At 36.7% G+C, this 18012-nt stretch overlaps 1 protein-coding gene across 1 annotated transcript in view; it reads left to right on the top strand.

The window, feature by feature from the left end:
* The window catches only part of LOC149789603 (carnosine synthase 1-like), a 31617-nt gene extending 15341 nt beyond the window's left edge, over positions 1-16276 (top strand). Inside the window, exons 5-12 of the mRNA XM_089971623.1 lie at positions 72-310; positions 1330-1596; positions 2066-2246; positions 3307-3395; positions 6440-6671; positions 9413-9675; positions 11043-11259; positions 12465-16276. Coding sequence (XP_089827749.1) covers positions 72-310; positions 1330-1596; positions 2066-2246; positions 3307-3395; positions 6440-6671; positions 9413-9675; positions 11043-11259; positions 12465-13489 — 2513 coding nt within the window. The 3' untranslated portion in view covers positions 13490-16276. The remainder of the gene's footprint in view (positions 1-71; positions 311-1329; positions 1597-2065; positions 2247-3306; positions 3396-6439; positions 6672-9412; positions 9676-11042; positions 11260-12464) is intronic.
* The last annotated feature ends 1736 nt before the right edge of the window (positions 16277-18012 follow it).

Raw genomic sequence — 18012 nt, 5'->3', positions numbered from 1 at the left:
TATATATATATATATATATATATATATATATATATATATATATATATATATATATATATATACACACAAAGGTGGAAGACGATGTCCTGGCAATATGCTCCTGGTCTTGTCAACTACCTGGCTGTCCAAAAAGAAATCCGAGATTAAAGAAGGCTTGTATTCGCTTTATGTCCACAAAGCAATCGCTTTTAGGATTGCTGGTCAGACCTTTCTGGAAACCTATAGCCCTCCACGTAGAGTCACGTACTTTGTCAACTTCTTTACCAAGGCCTGCACCAACGGACAACGACATGATGGCAAGAAAGTCGAGGTGAGAACTTTACACTTTGATTTGGTTTCACGCATCTAATCGTCGGTTTCTTGAGTGTATTTCTGACACTGCGTCTGTGGTGCGTCGTTCGTTCTGCATCGTACGTCCGTCAACAGTTTATATTATTACGAATCTACTATCTTAACATCAGTAACAAAACAGAGTACAAAAATAGCCCGTTTTATAAAACTAAAAATGTTCTTTATTTCCTTGAAACACCAAGTGAAAGAATTGAAAATAACTTACATTATAGTGAATAACATCCTAAAGTCTTAAATGTCTTATAATTCCAAAACATATCGCGTAATCCGACGATACTTGCAATGATCTCAGTAATGTAATGACGCACCAAGAGTACAGAAGAATCACTGATATAATCCCAAAATGTCTTTGGATCAATTGACAATATTTCCGATACAACTATCAATCTAAATGTCTTTGAATGAATCACAGTATATCCGTTACAGCTATTATTCCAACTAATGTAAAATATTTCAAGCAATGCAGTACCAACGAATGATTAAATAATTTAATTCCTCTCAATATAACTGAATAACTTTTAAGAATGGTGTTATTACTAATAATGTCTATTGATACATAATAATTTTGTTATTTAAATAACCAATAGACTGTAGATTTCATCTTTATAATCAAAACCTTGTACAGGGTCACGTGGGTTACACCAGCTAACCATTAATAAGGTCCTCTTAGCCTTTTAAATAAAACCTTGATTCAATTAACACATTTGGTGATTACCTGATAAAATCGTTAGATCTATGCACTATTAGAATGACTCGTCATACAGTACAGAACCATCTTTTTAGAATATGTTACATTTAAAACATTATTAATTAAATAACCCTTACTAATTTTAAATAAAATTGTTAATACACATAATATAGATATACATAACTATGTAAAAATAAATAAATGATAATATACAATATATCAATTACGTATTAAAACGACAGAATGCATTCATAAATTATCTGACTGATTCGTTTCTCTCTGTATCATAGGCTGATCTCGACTGTCCAGCGAGTAGCTCCTTGAAATTGAGCAAACTGACGGACGATAAATTGTGGACTCGGAGCATCATGTCCAGGGTTGGGCTGGCATTTCCAGAGACTACTGCTTTTGTTTACGACTCGGACATGGTTTATCCGAATCAAGAGCCATATATTCGCATTGCTCACATCGATGAAAAGAAAACTAATCTAGAAGAGATCGTCAGTGCTGAAGTTGGAAAATTCCTTGAAAGATGTGTACAAAATGAAGTAAAAATGGTAAGAAAAAAAGTTTGTTTACCGCATATATTAGGTAATACAAATATTTTTAACCTTGATCATACTTTCGGTTGATTGTCTAAGATAAAAAAATGAAATGTCAATGACGCTTATTGCAAGAATGGGTTCCCTGGATCTTTTGGGTTATATAGTTGGTGTGTCGGTTTGAATAAAACTTGACGTAGCCAGTTCTCGATAATCAAGCTGTCACTGTTAGCTTTCACTTTCTAAAATGCAATCTGTTGTTTATTTATCAATGTTCCTAAAGATCCCATATCTTTAAATCGTAGAGATTTAGCTCCCTGCTTTTCTGCCTCTCTCGCTTATCGCCATTGAGGTATATTGTCTCAATTCTTCCTTAAACATTAATAAATGGAAATGCATGGTTCTCCTGCACCTTCACTTTTTCTCATGTATTCTATTATTCTAATATTAAGAAATTATAATTCATCATTGTTTCTTTATCAAGATAGTTGTAAAACCTTCTGGAGTTATGTGGCACGGTAGCAGTGGAGTGACCTTCCATTGGATTGATGACCATGACGGAATCGTCAAAGTAGTCTTGGAGCTGTGTGCCCTAATTTACCAAGGAGACGCCGTGCTGGTGGAAACTTTCATCGAGACAATCAAGCCCGATAAAACCGTCAAAGGTATGTAGAAGTCCAAGTCTAGAGCAAATTCAATGACTTGCCATGGCAAGTTCCCATACTTTTAATCTCGCATTCCCCGCAACTCCTCCTCCTACCTTGACCATGACATCCACCCACTCTCTCTGGACTGTGACTCACGGGTCCAAACCCTATATCCCTTAAATTAGTTTGTATCCTCTTTGTGGAAATGTATGTACAAAATTGGTTGAATAATATTAAAAAAATTGCAAATTCTTTTGAATTTTACCATCTATGTAACCTCATGAGAAGGGTCCATAAATCATATTCTTCTAACAGACGGTCTTTACGTGGCGATATATGCAACACGTTTTATATCATCTGCACATTGCAGGTTCAGAGGGGTAGCGGCAAAGGATGGACCGACAGACATATGAACGGACAGAGACGAAAGCTGACAAAATATAACCGCGTGGTAAAAGAATGCATTTTTAACTGTAGAACAAGGTGTCGATGAAATTGTTCCGGTAAATGACTGGATAGCATATGTTCAATATACATAATTTAAATATAACTATTCTTTGTTGATACTGCCATGGATATTCGGTAGTCTTTGTGAACGCCATTGGTGTCTCTTGTCACCATACTTTTACTATACATTACTGTGAGCCTTGATTACCGCCACGATCAATTTCTCGCCAAGTTGCCACAAATATCGTCGGAAAACATTAGTATGCCTTATATGATAGGTAATTATACTCTACTTATATTTGCATTTTGACACTTCCGGTGGTCTAATTTGTTAGAGCGTCTGTCTCTAATGCGGACGTTAGAGGGTTCGAACCCCGGCAGAGTCACATCAAAGACCTATTAAAATAAGATACTCTCAGCTGCCTCACATGGCGCTCAGCATTAAGAGGTTAGTATTAGGATAGGTAGGCTTGGTGTCAGGATAATATGACTGGGTGGGACATGATACTACATGTCTGCGGCATGATGCCCCTGTGATAGACATCACTTTAAACTTTTATACTGCAGATATCGTAGAAATATGACTTAAATTGTTAAAGCCACGTTAAAAACCCAAATGCATAATTTACAGTTCCAAGATGGTCTTGTACAGAGGACTGTGCAGTTCGTCTGAGATCAACAGTATGTCGAGGTCATGACGATACGCCTGTGACAACCAATGTGAGTTATTTTTCCATTATCATATATTCTTGTTACTTTTTGATGCAGAAATGTCAATTAGTGTATATGTTGTATCCAAGCATAATGAGCATCCATTATCGAACAGTACAGACTAAGGTAGTCTGTCACGTAATAAGTTGTGAGAGCAGGGCCTTCGCTGTTTCAGTTACTATCAATCATATTTTGAATAGTTTCATGTCATTTCCTTAAAACATTTGTTGAACTTAATATGGATAGTATTATTAAATCCATTGCTGGACATTATGCGCATGAGTATGAAGGGGCCCCGAGTGGCCGAGTGGTCTAAAGCGCTCTCCATTACGGATCACTGTAATCTCACCTCTATCTGAGTGGGTTCGAGTCTAGGATGTCTGCAGCATGATGCCCCACGTGCTAGACATCACTATAAACTGCCACACTGCAGACATCGTAGCGATATAACTAAAACTAATTTAAAAGCTACGTTAAAAAATCCAAATCAAAGAAATCACATAGCAACGTAGCTTTGTGTTTTGGCTTCACTAAAATCAAAACAAATACGCAAAAGTCTGGCTTCTGTGCTGGCTATTTCTTTAATAGATTCCAGTGCTTAATCGCAATGCCAGCTAATGTGGTATCATCAGGATGACTGGAAAATGGACTAGATTTGTCCTTCCGCACACTCTGGTATTCTTGAGTGCTGCTCCCTTCAGCCAATGTAACGGAGCAGTTTGAACTGATTTAGCATAAATGTGTTTATGTATTACATTCGGAACAAAGTCGGCTAAGCATTGGATGTATGTATGGGCAATAAATGTATACGCAGATAGGACGCCCGAGTATATTTAGACCATCTCAGCTGTTTCTACTATTTAACTTGACTGTATGGTTGAACGAGAAGTTGCAATGAAAACTAGTTCGTTGCATTCGTAGCTTCTCGGCCAGTCCTTGCTTTCTTAACAGACTAGGTTGTTCGCGATGTAAATATTCATTCGATGCATTATTCACCTCGAAGTTACAGATGTACTTGTTCGTTTCCATGTACAAATACTAATTTTCAACCACATTTCCTATGACCGGGAAAACATCTCTTTTTCCACATTGCAGTTGTACTTGGTTCATATTTAATTAAATTTCTTCATTTGTTTGAATATGCACATAGCATGTTTAAACACAATCAGATTGTTACATCTTCATATGTGGGATTGTCAGGAAGTAAATTGTAGAAAAGTCGTACATGACAGACATCACGATGTCAAAACTGATATTCAATAACAACTGACAAAGGCCCAATACCAAATTTTGTCTAAATATTAATTTTGCTTTTCGACACAAATTCGGCTGGATTGCCCTCCTAAACCACAGTATCTGTGCAGCTTTTAAAATTACTTTATTATTCTGGGTTTCCGTTGATCCATTTATTTTGTGCAGAAAAAAGGGGAAGTGATCACAAAAGACGATTACCATCAACTTTATACATATAGTAAGTATCTTAATCGAATGCAACAAAAATAACAGATGGGAGAACAAAACAAATACAAAAGAAGAAGAGGAAAATGGATTTCAACATTTGAACAGTATTGATGAAATCGAGTTTGCAAACGTTGCTCAATACCTGCATTGGTTTCATAGAACAAATTGCCCATAGTTTGCTTTCATGATTCTGGCAGACTTCTCAGTTTACCTGCCACACTGTATCTGCATCTAGTGATGACACATAAAGTACCAGTCAAGTACGTATTCCTTCTTTCCAATACTTATATACTAGATTACGTTTGTCACTTTGCTTTCACTAGCCATAATCCTGTTTGACCATAAGGACATTGCTGAAGATCTTAAAACTCGTCAATGCTTTTCTTGCAAGACCTCTATGCATATGATTAGAGCAATAGTCAAAGTGTATCAAGAAACCAACGCAACTCATAAAACAATTATAACATGGTAATTAATGTATACAGATGCTGCAGTTTGTTTCCAAAATATGTCCATTAGGTCTCTGGAATGTGCTATAATTTACATTTGTGGCATCTGACAGCTTAGTGGGAGCACATGTTTATGATAAAAGAGAAACATAAATTGAACTGTGTGGGATTTACAAAATATGTAATTCGTTCTTAGTATTATATGGTATGGACCATACGGGGTAAACACTAAGCAATTGACCTCCAGTTGCCGTAGACGTTGTCCCTGTACTTATTTATTGTTCATATACCTGGATTGGATGAAACGAGGGCGTTTAACGCTCTCAGTTGTCATCGAAATTCCACACTATAAAACGATGATCCATTATCAAATGCAATGAAAGCCTTATTAGCAGTCGCATCCGTATAAAGACCATCTACCCGACCGCTCCGGTGGCCTACTGGTTATAGCGTCCACCTCGGATACGTGGGGTTGTGGATTCGATCCCCGGCCGAGTCCTACCAAAGACATAGAAAAGGTACTAACAGCTGCCTCGCTTGGCGCTCAGCATTAAGAGGTTAGTGTTACGATTGGTCGGCCAGGTGTCAGGATAATGTGACTGGGTGAGACATCATGCTACATGTCTGCGGCATGATGCCGCAGTGTTAGACATCGCTATAGACTGTCACACTACAGACATCGTAGCGATATGACTGAAAAATCCAAATCACACACACCATCTACCAGAAGCGGTTATAATGATTGGATCTCGTCACATATTGATACATAAATAGTCACGAAGACATCTCTCTCCCTCTCTGTCTGTCTGTTTGTTTCTCCCTCTCTATCTCTTTATACATACGTTTATTTATTTGAATGAATCCACGCATATAGTACGACTACACTATACACATTTCAGAGTGATTTTTATGCTTATTTAAGTCAAATTTGTGTAAATCGGAATACATAACTGTCACCTTTCACTTCTTTGGAATTTTGCATACTTCTTCAGTTTTATATTGCTAATCAGTGCTCTCCTTTACATAATTCATGTGTTAGGTTGTCAGGTTGTTGACCTAAAGAACGTATATCCGTTTATGAAATCTACATTTTGATGTGTCTCTCGGGATGCTTTACAATTGGTTGGTTTCACATACATTTAGGTCAATTGCGGAATTTCATTCGTTGGGGAGCCAGTAAATGGTGACAATACAATTTGCCAACCACTGAGAACCACACTGATTGCATATGGTGTCACCGACGATGACGAAATAGAAAAGTTTGAGAAAGATGTCAGAGAAAAATCCGCCGCTGTCCTGGAAAGTATTATGTCGCACGAGAGTGACCTCAGCACCAGTGAAAGAGGAGGCTTTCTTGCCCAGACTGATGTCATTGGTAAGTTAAGCTAAAGTCTAAAAGAAGACAAATACAACCGATACAGAGACATAATTGCATCAATTATATTCTGATGGATGCAGCAAACATGTCACAATTTAATCAAGCGATCTGTTTAACAATATTACAAAGCGCCTACCTAATATTACAAAATGTTTCCCTAAGATTAGAAAATGCCTCTCGTACAAAATGCCTCTCTTACAAAATGGCTCTCTTACAAAATGCCTCCCTAAAATTACAAAATGCCTCTAACAAAATTCCTCCCTAAGATTACAAATTGCCTCTCTTACAAAATGCCTCTGATACAAAATGCATCCCTTACAAAATACACCTCTTACAATATGCATCCCTTACAAGATGCCTCCCTTACAATATGCCTCCCTAAGATTACAAAATACATCTCTTACAAAATGCCTCCCTAAGATTACAAAATACATCCCTTACAGGATGCCTCCATCTACTACAAAATGCCTCTCTTACAAAATGCATCCCTTGCAAAATGCATCCCAAAGATTACAAAATGCCTCCCTTACAAAATGCCTCCATAAGATTACAAAATACCTCTCTTACATAATGCCTCTCTTGACAAAATGCCTCCCTTACAAAATGCCTCCCTAAGATTACAAAACACCTCCCTAAGATTACAAAATGCATCTCTTCCAAGATGCCTCCCTAAGATTACAAATGCCTCCCTAAGATTACAAAATGCCTCCCTTACAAAATGTGAATCCCTTATAAAATGCCTCTCTAAGTAATTTCACATTTGTTCGCCATTCTTCCTCTTCTCCCACCTCTGTCAGTTCCTGCGGGAGGTCCTGGTTTCGAACCCCGGCCGAATCATACCAGAGAGTTATAAAAATGGTACTAGCAGCTGCTTCGCTAGGCGCTTATCATTAAGAGGTCAGTGTTATGACTGGTCAGCCTGGTGTAAGAATAATGTGACTGGTGGGACATCATGCTACATATCTGCGGCATGATGCCCCTGTGCTTTATAGACATCACTATAAGCTGCCATACTGCAGACATCGTAGCGATATGACTAAATCTTTCTTAAAGCTAAGTTAAAAATCCAAACACACACACACACGCACGCACGCACGCACACACACACACACACACACACACACACACACACAGTCAGACCTTTAAACCACAGTCATGGGCTGACATGTACAGGACGTATGCTGACATAGCTTTAGAGAAGCAGCAAAACCGATTTCTACAAAATATCCAAAACATTTATGCCAGTGTAATTCATCTCAAATTTAATATGTTGGTTGTCTATGTTCATTATGTGCCTAACTGAAGCTTACACGTATTCACTTGGATATACGAGATCCTATTATTTTAGCACTCCAATTCTGTAAATCGCTGAATATGAGAGTTTTCATTTATCATGTGTAACACCCGTTTACATCAATTGCATATTCACTTTTCCAAACCGCAGCTGAAGCTTTTGATATAGCTTGATGGAGCTCACAGATAACACAACCATCTTGCAGTTGTTTTGATGTTTTGTGACCATTTGTGTCCTGGATAATTATTCGAGAGTAATGAGTGCTACACTTTCTCGTACTTCTAAGAAATCTGATCTTCAATAACAGTGATCATACGAAATTTGCTGATTGGAGATGTTTTCTTGAACAGGAGGGAGTATTTTGGTTTGATGGGACATGAGGGATCGTTTGGTGTGCTAAGATACGAGGGAATATTTTTGATTGCGGAGACATGAAGGAATATTTTGGTTTCCGGGACATGAGGGAATATTTTGAACTCGACGGTTTTGCGTCTCTATCACAAGTCCAAAAGTATCGAAAATTCCAAATGAGTTTCAGTGGTGGAATAGTTAGATGTTTTAACAGTACTTATGTATCACATTGATATAATCCAAAATGTCTTTAAATGGATTGTCATTAATTCCAAAACAGCTAGTTAGTCCAGCTTGTATGAGCACCTTGTACCTCCAATGAATACATGAAATAAATAAATAAAAACCTCTCAAAAGAACAACTAAATGACTCCACTAATGCTAATGCTTACAATAGGAATAACTAATTCTCATGTAAACATCCCTTATGAAGAAAACTAAGATGGATTTTCAGAAACAGAAAGAGGATCGAATATTCATTGTTTAGATCAGACGACTTTTCACCAAGGTCAGCTAATCAATCACAAATTAGGTTACCTGGTTTTCCTAGGAGGAAACATGATTGGAACTCAAATCCCATCAAACTCGACAACACAATTTTCGACGACCTTTCAAGGTCAAAAAGTTACAATACATGTTTACTCCAAGGAAATGACATCATCTCAAAAGTTCAAACCCACTAGCCTGAAGCTGTGTAAAAATTTTAAACATGACGCCTACTACCTAATAAAATTAAACACACGTAATGTAGATATACACAAGTCCATTGTTTAAACAGAAAGGACATTATCTCAGTACAGCTGAAGTCACAAAGCCAAACTCTTCCAAATATCAAAAGTTCTGGCCTGATCCTTTTAGAATTCAAAAGTAATTTTGCAGCATTTGTCTTGGCATTTTTCCAGCATTTAAGTCAACTCTAATTAAACGATTGTCAAATCAGTCTTAAATGACTTGTGTAATTTCTGATGAATCACTGTACTACAGAATCGTTGACACTGTTTGCTGGTACTAGCGAACGTGTCATCTTTATTTCAATCTTTGATGCTTTGCACATTTTTGTTTAAATATTCAATCATTTACATACTATTTACAGGTATTGACTTTGTGATCACCAGAAGAAATGGGGTTCTTACGCCTGTTGGCATCGAGGTAAACAGCCACGACTGTACCATCAACTGTCAGATATTTGAGAACTTATATCCCAAGATGATGGGCATGTCAGTTGGTCCTCTTGTGGAGACCATGATTACTAGATCTCAGAAGTTTTTTATGGTCGGAAAGAGAGTACTTGTGGTAGGAGCAGGTGGCTACAGCAAACACTTTATCTGGCCAGCAGCTCAGGATATCGGAATAAAGGTAAATATGTTATTGCAGCTCTCCAACAAGCAGTCTGTACGCAAAGTGTGTATCGTTCAACAGAAGCAATTGGCCACTAGGTTGGCTGTAGGCAAGATACATAGGAATGCAGAATATATAAATATTACGAAAATTTTGGACAGTGTACTTTAATTACCTTTATTGTCACCAAAAATTTAAAGGGGCATTTAATGTTACTTTGATCTATTATATTTGACGTGACCGTAACAGTGGAGAGGCTTTCAAATAGGTGGCTGCAGCAAGTCAAGTACTCTTTTTGGCCACCAGTTTTGGAAAAGGAGATCAAGATAAGTGTGTTATCGTAGCTCTCCAACGATTTTACATTTTCAACAGGTAAATAAGGAAACGTCTATTTATAAATCTTACGCAAATATCTCGTGCAACAGCAGCGTTCGGTCTATACGTTGTCTGTTGGGCAAGTAACTCTGACAAAAAGAGCTACGTAAATGATAAGAAAAGCCAGTGTGAAACTTGGGATGTGAATCACATTCATCAGAGTTCATCCAGATTGTTTAAGACAGACATGTTGTAGTATATAAACATACACTCTGTATATAAAGAGCTATGCAGCTTAAACTTACTTTAATGCTATCTTATTGAAACCAAACAAATACATCGATTTGTGATGAAGTGAATTCTGTAATAATGAACTACGTAATCTTCGTGAATCGTGATCAATGACTGAAAATCATGCTCCTTTACGAATATAGTGTTACCCTTGTGGGTCCATAGTATTAGTTTTCTTGCGAATGACAGTGGAGTTGAAGTGATAAAATTAAAATAATTCAGACCTATTTACGTGCAATGCCCATTTTGTAATACGAAAGACAAATATCGCGTGTACAAATGTGCGGCACTTCAGCCAAGAGTGTAACTCTGGTGACTCTAACGTGGTGTGTTAGCTGTTAATTGCCATCCAGTGCGGTTTACGTTACGTTTTCGAGAATGACAATCGGTCTCATAAATTGATGATAAGACTTGTAAAGTGTGGGTGGGTGTGCGATAAACCTGTAATTATTATGGTCCAGAAAGGCGGGGGAGCATTTACTCTCAATGCTCTTTGTACCAACAGTGTAGGCTCGGAAAAGACTCAGAATTATAATGATGTTGCTTTGGCATCAACGATGTTTCATGCATTATTTCGCTTGTGCTACGGACAAGTATGAGAATAGAATATGCTATTATCAGCTATGACACGTTAGTAACCAATTAGGTGCCGTTTTTTTTAGATCTGTTTAATGTTGCATCCAGGAATAAAATGACATGGTGATTTCATTATATTCTCTTTAACTTCGTCAGCCCTACTTATAATAAGAATTATGTACAATGTCTTTTATATTTTGTAGGTGGTGTTGATTGAGTCTAACCCAAATCACTTTGCCAAAGACGAAGTTTCTGAGTTCATCCACTTCGACTTCTCTGATCATACTCAGGATGACCAGCATGCCACGAAGATCTACAAACTGATTAAGAAAAACAAAATTAAGCTCGACGGTTGCCTCACTTTCTGGGAGGATTGCGTTCCCCTAGCCGCCAAGTTATGTCATCTTCTTCACCTACCAGGTATGATGACAGTCTTTACGTCTGGGTATTTTGAAGTGATCGTTTTTGTTCAGACAAACGTTGGTCTTCATTCTTCATTGCTTTATCAAGTTGAAGACCTAAGATTGAAGTACGAAACGTAGCATGTGTTCTTATGGATTTACCATTTAATAATTCATATTTAAACCAAGCAATAAGACTTAACTAACGCTTTACAATAGTATTTCAAAAAGATGAAATATAACTGTTGCCATTAATTCAGTTTTATTCATCGAAATAAAAACATGGAAGTCATATAGGTCGTTTAAATATTTTAAAAGGATATTTGAATAAAGTACATGTATATGTATTTTATTCTTACTCTCTGAACTCTAACCACGTAATGTTAGATTACATAAAAAGAACGATGTCGCAGGTTTTGGTTAAAATAAAACCAATTGTCTAATTGTAAAATGAATAAATTAAGGAAAGAATATGTAGATTTATAGAAATGAATATATACTTAATTAGCGGTGTTAGATAAATAGGTAAAACAGCAATGCACAAAGATACCTTAAGAATGAGCACGTTTTAAAGTCACTGGTGTATCAGAAGAAAAGCTCTTCCGTGAAATATATGGAGTTCCTAGTGTAGTTCATTCATCAATATTATACAATTTCATAGTTCAACGTCACCTCTGGTAAAGAAAATCACTTCTACATGCGGAACGTGCGGCCTAATGCAATAGCCGATGGCAGCATGGTTGGTTATTGTCTGATAATACGGTATTTGAAGTTGTAATTATAATAGGTGCACATGCGATCCATTGGGTCGGTATCTCAACTATAAATAGCTTGCACATACGTTATGTGAGCACTCAAGTACTGTTTGTTTATCTTGCTTGTAATAGCAAAAGCGATACATTGGGTAGGCTAAACACCTATAAATAAATCGCACATGCATACGCGTATGTGAACATTCAAGCATTGTTTCTTTATATTGGTTGAATAGGGCAACTTTAATATCTAGGCAAGGGTAGCAGGTGTCTGTCCCATAAACACACTTAAGCAGCAGCTCCAATCTGGGCCCGAGTGGGTCAGGAGTGAACATCCGTTGGATTTTAAGTTCAGCGCTGTTAGAAAAGAAGCTACTACTTTTCTCTGAACATTCATGAGGAGCTTCTTCGAAGGGTGCCTTGCCATTTTCTGATTTACCAAATACTATATTTATCTATTTTTTTTCACTAGGATCAACCGAGAAGGGAGCCTTGAGTGCGAAGAACAAGAGTGACACACTAGCTGTAGTGAGGAAAAGGACTGCAGACATTCCGCACTGGCCGAGAACCTACCTCTACACGTCATGGTTCTCACCATTGAGATCTCAAGCTGATATAGAAAATGTCCAGAAGGCAAGAAAGTTCCCTCTGATCATGAAATTGGAATATGGGTCCAGCGCCGTTGGTGTAACGCTCGTGAGAAACCCCGATGAAATGGAGGAGAAGTACACGGAAATTCGTTCTCTTATACAGGAGCCTAACGATTACTTTGGCATCGGACTTGGTCATGGAAACACCTTGATGGTTATGGAGTATCTTGTTGGTACAGAGCATGATGTGGATCTCATTCTTCATGAAAGAAAGATGGTTGCTGCCTTTGTTTCTGACAATGGTCCAACAAGAGGCAAGACATTCACTGAGACTGCCGCTTGTATGCCAAGTGCCCTTTCTTATGACAAACAGCGACAGCTTATCGTCGCTGCTTACCAGTGCTGCACGGAGCTTGGCCTGAAGAATGGTGTCTTCAACGTGGAGTTTAAGATGGAGCCAACCGGTCCAAAATTAGTGGAGGTCAACGGCAGGATGGGTGGTTTCTATCTCAGGGACTGGATCAAAAAGATATATGGAATAGACCTGCTCCTGTCTGCATTCGAGGTCGCTTGTGGTTTTAAGCCGTATGTCCCTGATCGGATACCTAAGGGTCAGATGATGGGAATCATGTGCATCCCTTCTCTGCATAACCATCTTCTGCAGAACCCATACTATATCTCAAAAAGGTTGGAGTTAGAGGCAGCCGGGAAAATTCACTTCAGCCTATTCGATCAACATGCTGAGATTGGTCCCGGTGGTTTTGAGGAACCCTTTGCCAATGTTGCTGTGATGGAGCAGGACCTTCCAACAGCCCGACAGAAACTTACGGAAATCATCAAGGAACTAAATATTGACCATCCTGATTATGATACAGAGAGATTCCTTAGCGATTTCTGGCGTATATAAAACGGAAGTGTGCCAGAACTATTTTTGGCGAATGTAGAGTCGAAGCGGGGCGTGAGCGTGTTGTTAAATAGGCTTCATAATGCTGCGGAAGCAACGAGCGGAAGTGAATATAAATTTATCCATTCGGAACTAAAATGTATACTTTTGGAATTTTAAAGTATACATTCGGAACTAAAATGTATACATCCTGAACCAAAATGTACTGTATAGTTTTTCCTGTAGAGGCTACATCAATCATAGATTGTCATTAGTCTAGTAGTGACAAGGATATACTTAAATGGTGGTGTTTTTGTGATGGGAGTTTCCTCGCACAATAAAATAATGGTAATAATAAAATTATCTGTTTAATTCCTTTGCTCAAGTTTTTCATTAATCTTCTGTGTAATAATTTAGGTGTTTTAACATGTGACTGTGTTTTGCTGTATTTTGCTTTATTTTTGTTATCCACAGAGGCAATCATAGACAGTTTTGGGGAAAATATTAGACAAAATATTGAATTACGTTTGAAAGCGTTTTGTTTGTTTGAATTCATATGGTGTTAATCCATAATAGTGTATATATCATACAAATTGTTTGATCTAGAATCAAAGGCAATTGTATTCGACTGGATTTAGGACAAGTATACGTTTTTGGATTTTTATTGACATCAGCATATACAATCATCAAAAACTTTGTAATTCACTATAGCGATTTATTTTCGCAATATATGCGTGTATGTTTAGATACATTACCGATTCGTTTTCAACAAAAATAAAATCCTTGAAAGTTTAATAGAATCGATATTTAGAAGAGAAATAAAAGATATGACGGACATCATCACAAATTTACATCAACGCGGAAGCGTCCTTCGATGGGATGCTTGTAAATGTGATGAAAATTTCCTGGAAGAATTTCACGTGCGGAAAGCTATACTATTTGAGAACTCTGTGCAATTAAAGGCTAGATGCTATATTTTAGCTTTATTGCATGATGTTACGACTTTGTATAGCACGCTGTTGAACAAACTTTCTTGGATTAGTTTCTTTTAGTGATGTAACACAAGGACGGTAACATTATAATGTGACACGTGAACAGACATCATGACACAGGAATGACGTCACAATTTCCGCGTCTGATTCGTATCGTTCAGTATGTCTCTTTAAAGTCGTTCTTGATTGAATTCCAATGCATGCAAATTTACAAAATTAGTTAACCAGTCGAACGCAAAGGCTATGAAACCAATGCTTAGGGTTAAACATAGTTACTGCATCAATATATTCAGACAGAGCATGCTCTGAGAGGAATCTGGTCTTGTACCAAACATGGGATGAAAAAAGGCCGGTGAGGTAATCAGTCAATTTATAAAGGCATTAATCGTTTTGCACATTATCTCTGTAAATACATATTTTTGATCTTCCATTTTGCCAACTGATGTGGGCAGATGTATATGAATTTATAAGTCTATATTGGACTTGGGATGAATTGGTTTTACAATTCTTTGATTGACTATATCATTAACTTTATTATTTGATGGCAAAATATAAGCTTTCTGCACTACTGAAAACTGGTATGGCAAGTTCCAACTTTCAAAAATGAAAATCGTGCATGCTTTGCTATATGTTTTAAGAATTGACGATTCAGTCCACTAGTTACACACGCCTTACCTAATAAAATGGGGCAATTTGTAATGCTCGTGGTTGAATATTTGTTGTAGAACGTCAGAAGAACCCCCTTTAAATAAAATGGTCTTTTCTTAGTATATGGTACGACATTATTCTTATATCAAACCAATCTGCACCTTAGATGACGTCAGTAAAGAAAACCACTGCCTGTACAAACCGTCGAGCCCCGAAGTCACCATCATTGTGACCGGTAACTGAAGTCACTATTGCTTTGAATAGAATCAGAATCAGAATAAAATGGTTTATAAAGTGCAAATCACATCTACGTGCTACTTTCTCCGTTGTTTTTTTTTCTCTCGCAGAGTCGACATAAATTTAGATTAGGCCCAAAACTGGCGTTTCTACAAGATTCGTGCATTAGTCAAATAGTGGTTGAAGTTGTGTTTAGTGAGAAAAGAGAGCCAACATGATATTGTTTTGTTATCCAGTTGCTTCATGTACAATTCATTCATACGTTTAAACCTGCCAGTAATCCCTTCATTATGTTGCAGCTATCATTATACAGAACTTGTGTATTATATATTCCTTATGAACAGTAGCTTTTACACATTTAACTGCATGCAAGTGCTCTTTCATTGTAAAAGACATTAGCCTCAAGCTTTTTGTACGACTGATACAGCGAACGGTATATTAATGTAAACAAGCAGTGTAATATGCAATCACACTATCAAGATTATCATTCAGTGAAGACTAAGACAAATCAAACAATAAATATAACTGATTTTGGGTTATCAATAGGCTTCGGTCAAATTTATGTTTAAATGATGTTGAATGATGAAATTGAGCAGGGTTTGATTTGATTTCATAATATTCTTCCACGTTTCTAAATATGCAAGAATGCGTGATAAAAATGTCCTTTTCCATATGGGGAATCAGTCATGAAAATATTTGGAAGCATACAATAACATTTGTGAGCCATTGTTTTATGATTCCGTCAGACATTGCTTGCTTGCATTAAAAAGCCGCGCTGTAATGACAGGTCTCATTGTATCCGTACACATAATGTCCCGTTTTAACATGTATATACAAACATAACTTTCCGTTAGAGTAAGTACAGATATGTGTAATCTTTATGTATTTTGTTCTTTTGTCATCATTTAAATGGATCTTATTAATAAAATATATTTCGAAGGTTTGATATACTTTCTCTCCAATTTCTGACCTCTGTTTCTTTTTGCCTATCAATTTCCCGACAGTACAACGTCTGTCAATTCTTTTAATATTATTTTTATTATCAATTTAAAAAAAAATACTTCGAATGGTTGATATTCGTTCTCCAGAATTCCTGACCTCAATTTCTTCCGGTCCATCTCCGACATGACAACGGAAGTATGTGTCATGTATCATTTTCTTTAGCTTTTTCTATGGAAATGTGCTACATTATTATTGATAGGGTAAAACCTCATTTGTGTATTTCAGTGACGCGATTAACACGATACGAGCATTCTGTGTTATTAACTGTCTTAAAGTAGCACACAAGCAAACGTAACGTTGGTAAATATTGTAGCAGAAGATAAACTTATAGAAAGATACGATTATGTGGTCACACTTTGGCATTTAATGGTGCAACTAATGGAACATTATATTTAAAAATCAATCTGACTGTAAAAATGTCAACTTTTCGCCAGTCTTGACACAACACAGAGGTATATCCCTATGTAGATGATTGATAATCTGGTATAGTAATCTTTCTCGTGAATATAACGAGCCATTTCAGAGATAATTTCATTTTGTCTTAAACTATTAAACTATTGTCGCCCAAGCTTCTTTTACATAGCCAAAAGTAGCTAGTTATATGGATAATGAAAAACGTTATATGGATAATGAAAAACGTAATATGGATAATGAAAAACATAAGATACGGTCAGTAGTAGTATTACAACGTATACTATATATATATATATATATATATATATATATATATATATATATATATATATATAGAGAGAGAGAGAGAGAGAGAGAGAGAGAGAGAGAGATATTAATTAGTAAAGTTGGATATGAACATGTTTGAAATACAAACGTCGATATGATATTTGAGCCGCAGGATAGATTTGAAAATACATTTTGTCATGAAATTCTTGAAACAATGCCCATCTCTTATAGGGGAGATATACGATTCTGAAACTTGTTATTTATTTAATACCTTCCACATATGATTATATGGGACATATCCATGCTATAAACATGATAAAAATATATGTAGCATATCCAAGTTATAAACTTGACAATATTATATGGGGCATTTCCATGCTATAAACTTGACAGTATTATATTGGGCATATCCTGTCCGTTCTATATACTCGACAATATTATATGGGGCATATCCGTGCTATAAACCTGACAGTATTCTATTAGGCATATCCTGTCCGTTCTATATACTCGACAATATTATATGGGGCATATCCGTGCTATAAACTTGACAGTATTCTATTAGGCATATCCTGTCCGTTCTATATACTCGACAATATTATATGGGGTATATCCTTGCTATAAACGTGACAATATTATATGGGGCATATCTGTGCTATAAACTTGACAGTATTATATTGGACATATCCTGTCCGTTCTATATACTCGACAATATTATATGGGGCATATCCGTACTATACACTTGACAGTATTCTATTAGGCATATCCTGTCCGTTCTATATACTCGACAATATTATATTGGGTATATCCTTGCTATAAACGTGACAATATTATATGGGGTATATCCATACTATAAACCTGACAGTATTATATTGGGCATATCCTGACCATTCTATATACTCGACAATATTATATGGGGTATATCCTTGCTATAAACTTGACAATAGTGTATGTGAAATATCCATACTATATTCATCCTCATCATCATTA

Source organism: Sinohyriopsis cumingii, chromosome 10, assembly GCF_028554795.1.
Source record: "Sinohyriopsis cumingii isolate HCF-2022 chromosome 10, ASM2855479v2, whole genome shotgun sequence".
In the NCBI taxonomy this organism is placed as follows: domain Eukaryota; kingdom Metazoa; phylum Mollusca; class Bivalvia; order Unionida; family Unionidae; genus Sinohyriopsis; species Sinohyriopsis cumingii.
The sequence above is the reverse complement of the archived record's forward strand: the minus strand, read 5'-3'. Positions and strand labels throughout refer to the sequence as shown.